General features: G+C 38.2%; 1 protein-coding gene across 1 annotated transcript in view; it reads left to right on the forward strand.

Annotated features, from left to right (window-relative positions):
* Positions 1-12531, forward strand: part of kiaa0825 (KIAA0825 ortholog) — a 163408-nt gene that overhangs the window by 25442 nt on the left and 125435 nt on the right. The window contains exons 5-7 of the mRNA XM_051110077.1: positions 7735-7905; positions 10407-10492; positions 11096-11305. Coding sequence (XP_050966034.1) covers positions 7735-7905; positions 10407-10492; positions 11096-11305 — 467 coding nt within the window. The remainder of the gene's footprint in view (positions 1-7734; positions 7906-10406; positions 10493-11095; positions 11306-12531) is intronic.

The following is a 12531-nucleotide window of genomic DNA, read 5'->3' on the forward strand; positions in this document are numbered from 1 at the left end:
AGCAGCCAGGTTCCCTCAGGCCGTCAGGGGGCTCCACATGCGGTCGGTTTAGGCCCCGGGGCCCCGCCAACCACAACACCACCCAGAGCGCACGTCCTGTTATATGAGATGGACCAATCTCTGCATTTCCATTTCCAGCTAGCTATGTGCTTTCACTTCATCCCTCTCTCAGCTACTTCCAACATCAGGCAAAATGTAAACCAGTACATATAAAAACAGGTCTAATCCCCAGGGCATCCGCATCTATACGGATGTCTGTCTGTGACACTTGGCAGAGTCGTTGTCGTGCTGTCACTCACAGACGGCGGAGAGCGCCGTCTTGACGTGGCTGGTGGATAAATGAGGCTTTTTTCTGAATGGCTAATGTTCAGGGTCAGGAACAGGAATGCCGCCGAACGTCCGTCGTGTCCTTTTTAAGCTCGGCCGCTCTCTCTTTTCTCACTTTTCTGCCAGAGAGGCCAATCAACACCGATACGAGAGAGAGAGGAAATGAAATCAGTGGCTAAATTGTTGCGTGATTGCCCATTCCCTAAAGAGGCCGGGCATCATTTGGAGAAAAGCATTTAATAATTGCTTTTAGGGCCATGTCAGACACATGCAATTCCCTGCACTAATGGCCCAGCTAGGCAGAACACGGCCCCAAGGGTCAGAGCAGGACAAGCCAGCCAGCGAGAGCTGGAACCGAACGTCTCTGTTTGTGTGTGTGTGTGTGTGTGTGTGTGTGAAACGGAGGGAAAGAGAATGAAAGAAGGAAATGAGGGAGCAGGCATGGAGGAGATGAAGTGGCAGCGAGTGTAACCCAAAGGGGAAATGCACTTCAGTGTGAGTTTAATACTCCAGGCCGGGGATTTGGCAACCTGCCACACAGCAATTGTTTACCTTTTTGCTCACTGGCTGCATCTGTTCTGTTTTGTAAACGGCACTAAACTATCTGCCCGTAAACACTGGAATCAATAACAACTGTTTGGGGATTTCCCAGCCTCCCCTACGATTCTTTCTTCTTCTTCTTCTCTCTCCCTTGCTCTCTTTCTCGTTTTCTTTGTGCCATTTTTCACTGCCTCCCCCCTTCTAGTCAAAGCAAGTGTGATGTGAATAGTTTACAAAAGGCTTTTTTTATGCTGAGGAACACATTTGAGGAAAAAAAACGATATGGCTTTGCAAGTCATTTCATTTATTTTCAACCATTATTCCTCGCAACTGTGCTGGATGTGCTGCAACATTCATGTAATGTCGGCATACTCTTAAAAATAAGGGATAGTTTAACCAAAAAAATGAAAATTCTGTCATTAATTACTCACCCTCATATTGTTCCAAACCCATAAGACATTTGTTTATCTTCGGAACACAAATTAAGATATTTTCTGACCCTGCATAGACAGCAACTACCATGTTCAAGGCCCAGAAAGATACTAAGTCCATATGAAATTAGCGGTTCAACTGTAATTTTATGAAGCTACGAGAATACTTTTTTATGCACAGAAAACAAAAATAATGATTTAATTCAACTCTTCTCTTCCATGTCAGTCTTTGATGCGGTTAAACCACTGATGTCACATGGACTATTTTGTTGATGTTCTTGGTACCTTTCTGGGCCTTCAACTTGGAAGGACCCTTGCTGTCTATGGAGAGTCAGAAAGCTCTGGTTATTTTGAGAACTGCTCACAACTGCTCACAAGACTCATATATAAGATAGAAACTGTGAGTAAAAATATTTTTCATATTCTTAAATTCTTAATCTTTGTCTAGTGATTCTCATATAACTAAAAGTCATGGGATTTTGAATGTTGTTGTAGACAAATGCGGTCTTGGAGACAAAATGGTTGAGAGCCACTGTTCTAGAGTGGCCTTAGAAGAAAAGTTCACATAAAAAACATTTAGTCACCCTTGTGTTGTTAAAAACCTGTATGGCTTTCTTTCTTCTGTGCAATATTCATACAAGATCTACTTTTTAAAAATGTCTTAGTGTTTTTTTTCCATACAGTGAAAGTCAATGGTCAAAGTCAAAACTTTGTAGATTGCCAGCATTCTTCATAATACCTTCTTATGTGTTCTGCAGAAGAAAGAAACTCATATAGGTTTGGAAGAATATGCAGGTAAACTGTATCTGTACCTTTGTCTGAGGATCCTGACCAGCCAGACATAGCAAGACTGCCTTAACCAGTGGCATGAGCTTTGCAAACAGAACTTAATGACACAAGGATGAATAAATTATTTTTTGATTGAGAATTTCATTTTTGTTATTGTTTTAAATCTTTCCCTATCTTAATCAAGAGCAAAATTGTGATCACTCAAGGATCATGCAGACTTTTGTCTTTGTGCTTCATTTTTAGCACTGTGTTACTGTCGCCCCCAGCACACTTGAAGCTCTATGTAAGCTTCCTGAGGTCTTCCTTCACAAAAGTACATTCAACACTCTTACACTGTTGAAAATAATGTGCTCGGGTTAAGCTTTTACTTTCCTCGGTTGCTCAGTCTCTCTTGCATTATAACTGTATTTAGTTTTAATCGGTGAATTCCCTGCTGCTTTTTATTAGATAGTTCTCAAACACTTGAGCGATGTTCTGTTAAACACTTCTGCCTCCTCCATCCGCTGTTCTATCTATCTGCTGTGCTCCCAGGCCTTCCCTTTTTTACTGCATCTGATATGAGTGCAATGCCCTTTTAACGACCCCGGCGAGGCCCTGACTCTCAGCTCTTTTCACAGTAAACGACACGTATCACTGCTCTCAACACCTTCAACACCTCCACCCCATCAGCGTGTTGTAATAACCCCCATTATGGCTTCAGTGGCTGGGCCATCCTCCCGCACAAGACTCCTAATGGTTAGCTATGAGAGAGGCCCTAATAAGCCGTTAATGGTGGGGTAATAAATAGCCCGACAATGGCTGGGTGGGAGGAAAAGACAAGATAGAATGACAGTCGAGCATTAAACATAAAGGTGAGACGCCCGCTCTAAGTGTGAGTTAGTGCTTGGGGTGTAGAGGACGGGTGGGGTTCAAGGACACTTTTGAGTGGGATGGAGATGGATGGTAGGTTTGGTGAATGTTAGGCAGATGAGGTTTTGGAACGTTTTGCAATGTATGTAGAAGACATTGTCATGAATTGTCATGAAATGGAAAATTAACCTTCTTTTGTCAGAGTGATGTAAGGTTTCGGTTATAGAAAAACAGTATAGTAAAGTTGTGTTCATAAGTTCACATCAGTGTTACTGCAATTAGTGTTAACTTTCAGAGCTGTTCAGGTATGTATTTTGTTTATCAGCAGTTTTATTTAGAGTATTCTCTATTAAAGGATTACTACCCTCCAGAATGAACATTTCCTGATAATTTACTCACCCCTTTGTCATCCAGGATGTTCATGTCTTTCTTTCTTCAGTAGAAAAGAAATTAGGGTTCTTCGAGAAAAACGTTCCAGGATTTTTTTCCATATAGTGGGCTTCACTGCAATTTGGACCTTCAACGCATTGATCCCCACTGAAGTCCACTATACTGAGAAAAATCCTGGAATGTTTTCCTCAAAAACCTTTTTGACTGAAGAAAGACAGACATGAACATCTTGGATGGCATACGCTCATACAGGATGACATACACACACATTAAAAATGAAGCTTTAAAAGGTTCTTCACAGCAGTGCCATAGAAGAACCATTCAGTCGAAGCTTCTTTAAAGAACCACCTCTTTCTTACTTTTTTATAATCTGAAGAACCTTCTTCACCACAAAGAGCCTTTTGTGAAACAGAAAGGTTCTTCAGATGTTAAATGTTCTTTATGGAACCATTTAGACAAAAAATGTTCTTCTATGGCATCAGAAAGCACCTTTATTTTTAAGAGTGTACGAGTGAGTAAATTATCAGGAAATGTTAATTCTGGAGAGAACTAATTCTAGGTATAGTTCACCAAAAAAAAAGTCATTATTTACTCACCCTTGTTCCGAACTAATATGACTGATGTTCTTGTGTGGAACACAATAGAATATATTTGGTAGAATGTTCAAGCTGTTCTTTTCCATACAGTACATGTGATAATGTCCAAATTGTCAAAAAGCACACTAAAAATATCACAAAGGTTGCCTATACAATTAATGTGTTCTATTTCAAGTCTTATAAAAATGTATAATATAAAAATATACATTATAAACATATATACTATGAACACATATTATATTATATTATATTATATTTTTGCCTTTTTTACATTTTTGTGTTTCACAGAATAAAAAAAATAATAGGGATTTAAGTTGCGGTCACATTCAATTATGAATTTGTGTAAAGGTGAAAGATTTTGCAACAGCTTTATGTTGAACGTGGATTAGCTGTGTTGACCAACAGAAAGCTGCTTGGTTTTAAAGTGACTTTTGTGTAAGCTGTGCTTCATAGATTGCTACTAAATTGACAATGGCTTTCAAACTGACTGGACTGTTTGTTTAAGACGTTATCAGTTGTAAGAAAAAAGGCCAAGAAAACTCATTGCAGACCCCACTCATCCAGTTCACAACTTTTTGCACTTCTGGCCTCTGGCTGGCATTGCAGAGCACTGAGCACTGAGGCCATCTCCATCTCTAATTAACCCTTTGCAAAAACCTCCTCCTTTTTAGTAACTGTTGCTATGTCTGACAAACAATGACACTGTCACACTACTCATCATGTTCTAACGCTGTGAAAAATACATCGCAAAGCAAAGAGGCAAGTGACAACACGCAGACAGACAAGACAGAGCAGGTTACTTCTGGAATGTAACAAGGTCTCAGCTTTAAAATTTTGTAATTTTTTAAGAAATTCAAACAATAGATACAGTTTTGTGGCTCTTTAATGTGTCATAACAGATCTGTGTATTGCCTTGTTAGATCAATGACACGTGAACCAGTCGTCTTTTCTTATTTACTTAAAGCACTACAAAAACATGAATGAACATCAGAACATATTTTATTTCAACCGCGGAAAGACGTCAATACACACAGTGTTTCAAGTTTAAGTCCACCGAAGTTAATCTACTCTCTTGTCTGATTTGTTTGTCAAATAGAATGGCAGATTCGGTATTATGATTGGTCAGATCACCTGTCAGTCAAGCTGTTTGCGAACGGTCAGTTGACAGGTCAGTGCATACTCTAGGGCATTATGCAATAAAGATGTGCATTATGTAAATATACTTTTTAATTTATACTGTTGCTGTACACTACACTCAATTTGCACACAGCTTTACATGCATTTTCTGTTTACTCTATCTACATGTTTTTTTTTCATGTAATATATGTTCCTGTATATATACAAAATACACGCAAGTGCTCAGAGCTCCTACAAATCCTAGGCCAGTGAAGCCCTTATTATGGTAATTCCATCATGACCAGAATGCACTTACACTTCATTGAGATGTTTATTGTTAATCCAGGAGTATGGTCACAGATATCCAGTAGGACTCACATACTGTACATTCCCAGCGCACATGTTACTTGTGTGCTGAAAGTGGCATTTAATGCACAGGTCTTATACATAATGCAGTATGTTTGGAGTGATTTTACTGACAGGCTGATGTGCTTGTATGAGCAGGAGTGGATCTCAGTGGAGTGGATCTCCATGCATTCATGTAGTTGTTTTCCCAGTTCTGCCTCCCAGTCTCCCTCTGGACCCCATTAATGAAGAGCCAGGATGCTGGTATGACACGCTCACCTGTGAAAAAAATCTGTGCGCACACCTACACACATGTATACATCACAAATGCATGAATTTATTCCAGGAGCTCACTAACCCACCTCATGGGGTCAGTCTCTGCATCTCTATAATCTGCTGGCTTGCGAAATTATAAAATAGCTCAAAACAGAAGTATGTACGATCACCGTATGTGCCTGATGAAGTGGAGAGAAACGGAAGAGTAAGATTGTCATATTGTCGGCTTGATAATAACAAAGTGACAATATGGTGTTCGAATCCAGAGGTGATATTGTTGCAATTATTGGGACTCCTTTCTTTTTATTTCTCCCCTCCCTCCGTCGCCTTCCCACTCAATCTTCCTGGAGCTTTCATAGCCGGGGCTAATGCCTTCCTGATCCACTCCCCAATGCCTTTTCTGTCAGAGGAAGTCATTTAAGAGCACACACAAAAGTATTTGTCGAAGTGTCTGAAAATACCGCAGCCCTCTTCTCCGCGGCCCATTCTTCAGGCCTAATGCGGAACATCCCCTGGGTGATGGCTTTGGCAGCTGCAGAAATGGGAGAGCCACGCTGGAGATGAGGGTCATCGGCGGGTTACAGGAGAAAGTTTGTGCCCAGCAATGTTTGACTGTAGATTTGAGAGGAAACTTTACGGCCTCTGTGGGATTGGTGGAGATTGCGAGGCCACGGTTCACAGCCCCCTGGTGTCAAATGCACATTCGCAAAGTCTTTCGGTTTTTATTATTTTATTTATTTGAGAAACGTGCCATCTTGGATTCCACTGTTGAATATTTCTTGTTGGAAATGTCCTCAAAGTAACCTTCAATATCTTTTACAATATCAGCCTCAGAAAATCTTCCAATCATCATGAAAAAAATTTAATTTTATGTTTGAATTTTTGAATAATACAGCATATAAAGTGTTAAAAACAGTTCTACTTCGTCATCTTTTTTTTTTTTACATTTTAAATGTTTCAACAGTCACTTTTGATCAATTAATGTGTCCTTGCTGAAGTAAAGAATTTTAAATTTTTTTAATGTAGCTTTTGAACAATTTAATGAAACCTTGCTTAGTAAAAGAATTAATTTTCTTCATAAATAAAAAGCTTTACTTACTCCAAAGTTTTAAAGTAGTGTATGTATAATTGTATTATGCTAGATTATTTACCAGTGACAGATCCTTTTGAAAGACATTTAAATGTATGAAATTGACCAAAGTGCTGGTATAAAGAATTTACTGAAGGTTGTTTTGTAGCTTAACTTTTCCAGACTCGTGTTGATGTGCTTACATTTCAGCCGTCGAGGTCCCTAATCCAAAGAAACTGCCTGTGTTCTGCACATCTTTAAAAACAGATTTGCATTTGACTTGTACAAACCAAATATGTCCAAAATTGCTGTTTTATGCTGGTTTGGTGCTAGTCAGGGTTGCCAGATTTTCACAACAAAACCCACCCAGTTGCTACTCAAAAATGTTTCGAAGGGGGTTAAAAATCGCATTCTTTTTGTCGGGGTTCCCCTGGTATATTCATATTTTAGGGGCTAAATATGACGTTTTTGGGGTCGCTTCAACCCACGGACATCAAAAACAATCTGTGGCAACAGTGTTAAAGTAGCCCAATTCCACAGGAAATCTGCGGACTTGGCAACACTGGTGCTGGTTAAGCTAGTGGACTAGCGTAGCCATCCAAAATGTAACTGCTAAAGCTTTTTATTCTTTGAGTAAACTAGTTCACATATATTTACATTTAATTACTTAGCAAGTTCTTTTATCCAAAGTGGCTTTCTAATGAGGACCATCAGAAGCAGTCTATCATTCAGTATTTGCAGTTTCAAAAGCGAGCCTGGGTAGCAAAAATGAAGAAAATTTTTGTAGCTAATTTACAGGAAGTGCCTTTGTTTATTGCTGTGGTTTGTTTAAGTACTCACAGAAGAGTTGTGCCTTCAGCTATTTCTAGAAGTTTGTGATGGTCTCAGCAGAACTGGTGGTTGAAATGTCCACCGCAGAACCGCAACAAAAAATATACTGGTGTTTCCAGCAAAGATGTCTGTCAACATTGTTCCGTGGCCAACTCTTTGTTGTGTCTGTCTACAGCTCCTCAGGATCCTCCCCAGAAAGGGAGAAGCTTCAGCCTTACCTCCCATCAGCTCAGGTGCCTGACCCAGCTGACCAACACCTTACTGGAGCTGGAACAAACTGTGGAGGACCTGGCAACCAATCTGGGTTTCCTTAACTGTGCTGGAGAATCAGTATGCAGTGGCAAAGGTACACTTTAACAACCATTACTAAACATTTCACACAAACATGCATACAGTCAAATCTATGAAAGCAGTTGCGAGTTATAACATCAGAATCGTGAGATATAAACTCACATTTCTGACTTTTTTTCTCACAAATGTGAGTTAGCATCTTGCAATTCTGACACTGTGATATTGTGCAATTGTGAGATATGAAGTCACAATTGCATGTAATAAAGTCAACTGTAAGTTTATATTGTGCAATTCTGACTAGAACTCACAATTGCGAGTTTATATCTTCCAATTCTGATAAACTTAGTCAGAATTATGTCTCACAGTTCTGAGAAAAAAAGGCAAAATTGTGAGTTTGTATCATGCAATTCTGAGAAAAAAGTCAGAATCGGAAGATGTAAACCTGCAATTATGACAAAAAAAGTCAGAATTATGAGATAATAGGACTGACTTAGCTTTTATAATTTTTTAATCAGTGGCGGAAACGAGATACAGGTCAGTGAGACATTAAAAATACTGTCATCAGTTTGATCACCCTCATGTAAATCCAAACCTGAATGACTTTCTTTCAGAGCAAAGTTTAGTCCAGTGTTGATTTTAACACTACCGTTCAAATGTTTGATTTCAATACATTTTATTATTTTATTTTACTTTATTTTATTTTATTTTATTTTAATAGCAAATTAGATTAAAGACGTATAATGTTATAACAAATTTATATATAGAGTAAATACAATTCTTTTGAACTTACTATCCATCTAAGATTGAAAAAAATATATATATTTTTTAACATTAATAAAATGTTAAGCAGCAGAACTGTTATTAACATTAATAATAATTAGAAACGTGTTTTGGCCACCAAATCAGCATATTAGAAGGTTTTCCGAAGAATCATGTGACACTGAAGACTGGTAATGCTGAAAATTCAGCTTTTCCTTCATAGAAATGGTTATTACTGTTAATATTACAATTTTTACTGTATTCCTTAATCAATAAATGCAACACTGGTGAGCATAAGACCTTTCTTTCAAAAACATTAAGAAAACATACCAACCCCAAACATTTTTTTTGTGTTCCACAATAAATAAATATATAAATAAGGTTTGGACTGACATGAGGATTAGTAAATGAAGACAGAATGTATTTTTTTGGTGATCTATCTCTTTAAAAACTATAGTTCTTAATCTCATAATCAAGAAAACAACCATAGTAAGCAAATGTCCCCCTGAAGCAACTGTGAAAACATATACAGATCCAGATAAATGGTTTATGTTGCTCTCAGACTGAATGTGATATATGCCAGTCAACAAGATATATGGTTGTTGTTTTTTTTCCGATGAATATCAGCATAGTGTAAATAAATGGCAGCCGATCAAGATTTCTGACAACAGTCTGCTCCAAATCTGACATGTGAAATGATTTGTCACCGTGGGAGCGGAAAACCTCGAGCTATATTGTGCTCGACGGAGCCTTTAAATAAGACAAGACTCCAATTCCTGCGTATAATAGCGACATCTCTACAGGCAGCTTATGAGACCAGACTGCTGGCCTGTAGCGCTACCTTGTATACATATGCTTTTTTAATGAGCGTTTTCTTGCCTTTCTTTACAGCTCTTTTACCGTTCTGTGTGTGTGTGTGTGTTTTTCTTTTTTGCATATAGAAACATGCTTCTGCACACACAAATTGAGGAGGCAGGAAATTTCTTTCATTTATTTTTTTTTCTGCTATGAAAGTGACTGGTGCGTATAGTAATTTCTGTAAAGGTTACATTAAAAAACAGGACAAGCAGAAAAGGGCTGGATTTACTGAGAAGTAAACAGCCTTTAAAGGGCAGTTATCCAAATCATTAATTCAGCCAATCAAACGACTTAATTACCAGAAATTCATCAGATGGGCTTAAAGGTCAAAAAGTGACATGCCGGCTGCTTCTCTCCTCCTTCGCCTGGCTCGACTCTCTCTCTTCTTCAACTAAATTGCCTCGCCCGGGGTCTTACTTCCGAAGCGTCTGATTAGAAAAATGCAGCCTTGATGCATGCACTTTTAATTTGCCCACAACAAGCACACACACACACACACACAGACACACACACTTATCCTCCCTCTAACCCTTCCATGGATTAGCCCAGATATGGCCATAGCTATCAGGGGTTCAAATCAACTCCAAAGCCTCTGAATTTAACAAAGCTTACTGTTGCAATTACTGCGTCCGCTTTTTAGTTTTTCCCCGTTTCATTGGGCGAATCACGTCGTTGTTTGTAGGTCGTCACAGAGCGGAGGAGTTTAATATGTTGGCCTGGCCTGACCCCGGCACCCCACATATTGGTTTATTTTCCAAATGCAGTATGCAGAGCGTGAATGCATATGCTAATATGCTAACGGAACATATGAGATATTCCTGCGTGAAATGTTTTTAATGAGCTGGAAATGAGAGGATTTGGAGCATATTTCCTTTGGTAAAGCTGTAGTTTACAGTTTACTGTAGATGCATTGTGCGTGTGTTTGCTTTTTCCATGCAGAGGTCCTGAAAAAGGGCAGGGATGATACGGAGCTGATGCCGGCAGAAGACAAAGCCGCTACTGATCTAGTGCTGCAAAGCACAGAGGTGATACACATCCCTTGTTTACTCATAAGTGGTGAAAGAACTGTAAAACATTTTTCATTTTCATTCATTTTCAATGTGGACATTTATTTAACATCTATATTGCTATAACTTAGGGTTAAAGGAACCATTCACCCAGAAATGAAAGTTCTGTCATTATTTACTCACCCTCATGTTGTTCCAAACCCGTAAACCTTTGTTCATCTTCGGAACACAAATTAAGATATTTTTGATGAAATCCGAGAACTTTCTGACTTTATAGACAGCAACACAACTACCACGTTCAAGGCCCAAAAAGGTAGTAAAGACATCATTAAAATAGTCCATGTGACATCAGTGGTTCAACCAGTGGTTCAAGACAAAAATAATGCGTCCTACCTTTCTGGGTCTTGAATATGTCAGTTGTGTCACTGTCTACGCAGGGTCAGAAAGCTCTTGGATTTCAGCCAAAAAAAGTACTTAGATGTTCTACTTGTAATTATACGTTATATCTTTATGACATAATAATATAATCTTTAAATGCATGTTTTATTTTGAAAACATTATAATGTATTCCACTATGAGCAGCAACGGTATTTATGCATGCATGTGTTTGTCTGTGTTCAGGTGGTGTGCCTTGAGTTTGGCTGGAGGGCTGCATTCAGAGACCTTGTTCCTCAGATGGCTCACTGTGTGAAAGTGGTACTGGATGACGTTTGCAATAAGAATCTGCAGCAGGAGGAAGCTACACATGCCTCGGGCTCCCCCCACATCTTGATCACCTCTGTTACCCATAGTCAAGGTTCAGAAAGAGACTCTCCAAAGATGGTGGCCAAGGTAACATCAGAGGTTTACATATTAACTGAACATTAATTTATCTCAATCGGTATCGTTATTTTTAATTATTTATGTATTTATAAATACATTGTTGTGTGTATATATATTTCATGACAACTCTCAGAATCAGTTTTACCAGCATTTATTAGAAAGCATGGAGTGTACACAGGCTTGGTCAAGCAGTTCTAGGCAGGTGGTGCTGGGGAAGGTGGAGGATTAGTGAAATACAAGTGAGGAATAAATAGGTTATCTAGATAGAAACAAACAAGTGATGGGATGAAGCAACTGGCTTTAAGTAAACCAATCAGATGCTTATATATATATATATATATATATATATATATAAGCATCTGATTGGTTACATTAAAATTGTTTTATATTAAAAACAAAGAAGCAAGCCCTGCCCAGACTTAAAAAGTAACGCAAAAGTAACGTAACGCATTAATTTCCATAAAAAGTAACTAATGTAATTAGTTACTTTTTCAGGGAGTAACGCAAAATTGTAATGCATTACTTTTAAAATGAACTTTCCCCAACACTGTATCTCACAATTCTGAGTTTTTTAAATCACAATTCTGACTTTTTTTCTCAGAATTGCATGATATAAACTCACAATTGCAAGAAACAAAGTCAGAATTGCAAGAAAAAATTGCAATTCTGACTTTTTTCTCTCAAATGTGAGTTTGTATCTCACAATTCTGACTTTTTTCTTACAGTTCTGACTTTTTTTCTCAGAATTGTGTGATATAAAGTCAGAATAGTGAGATATAAACTCACAATTGTGAGTTATAAATTCCAATTTTGAGGGAGAATGATATGTTGACATTTTGCTCAGAATTGCGAGCTTATATCTCACAATAACTCACAATTGCGTGTTATAAAGTCAGAATTACGAGATATAGTCCTAAACCCGCAATTCTGAGAAAAGAAGTCAGAATTGTAAGTTTATGTCTTTCTTTTCTTTTTCAGAATTGTGAGTTTATATCACGCAATGCTGACTTTATAATTCGCAACTGCGAGTTTATATCACGCAATTCTGTGAAAAAAAGTCAGAATTGTGATATGTAAACTTAAAATAGTGAGAAAAATAGTCAGAATTGTGAGATAAAAAGCTGCAATTTCCTTTTTAAATTTTTTTTTATTCAGGGGCATCCATACAAGGCAGCTCGCTGGGCTCTGGAACAGAGCTATAGAGGAAGGTATTTGTGATGCATTTGCGAATATTT

The sequence above is a fragment of the Labeo rohita genome, chromosome 5 (genome assembly GCF_022985175.1).
Source record: "Labeo rohita strain BAU-BD-2019 chromosome 5, IGBB_LRoh.1.0, whole genome shotgun sequence".
Taxonomy (NCBI): Eukaryota; Metazoa; Chordata; class Actinopteri; order Cypriniformes; family Cyprinidae; genus Labeo; species Labeo rohita.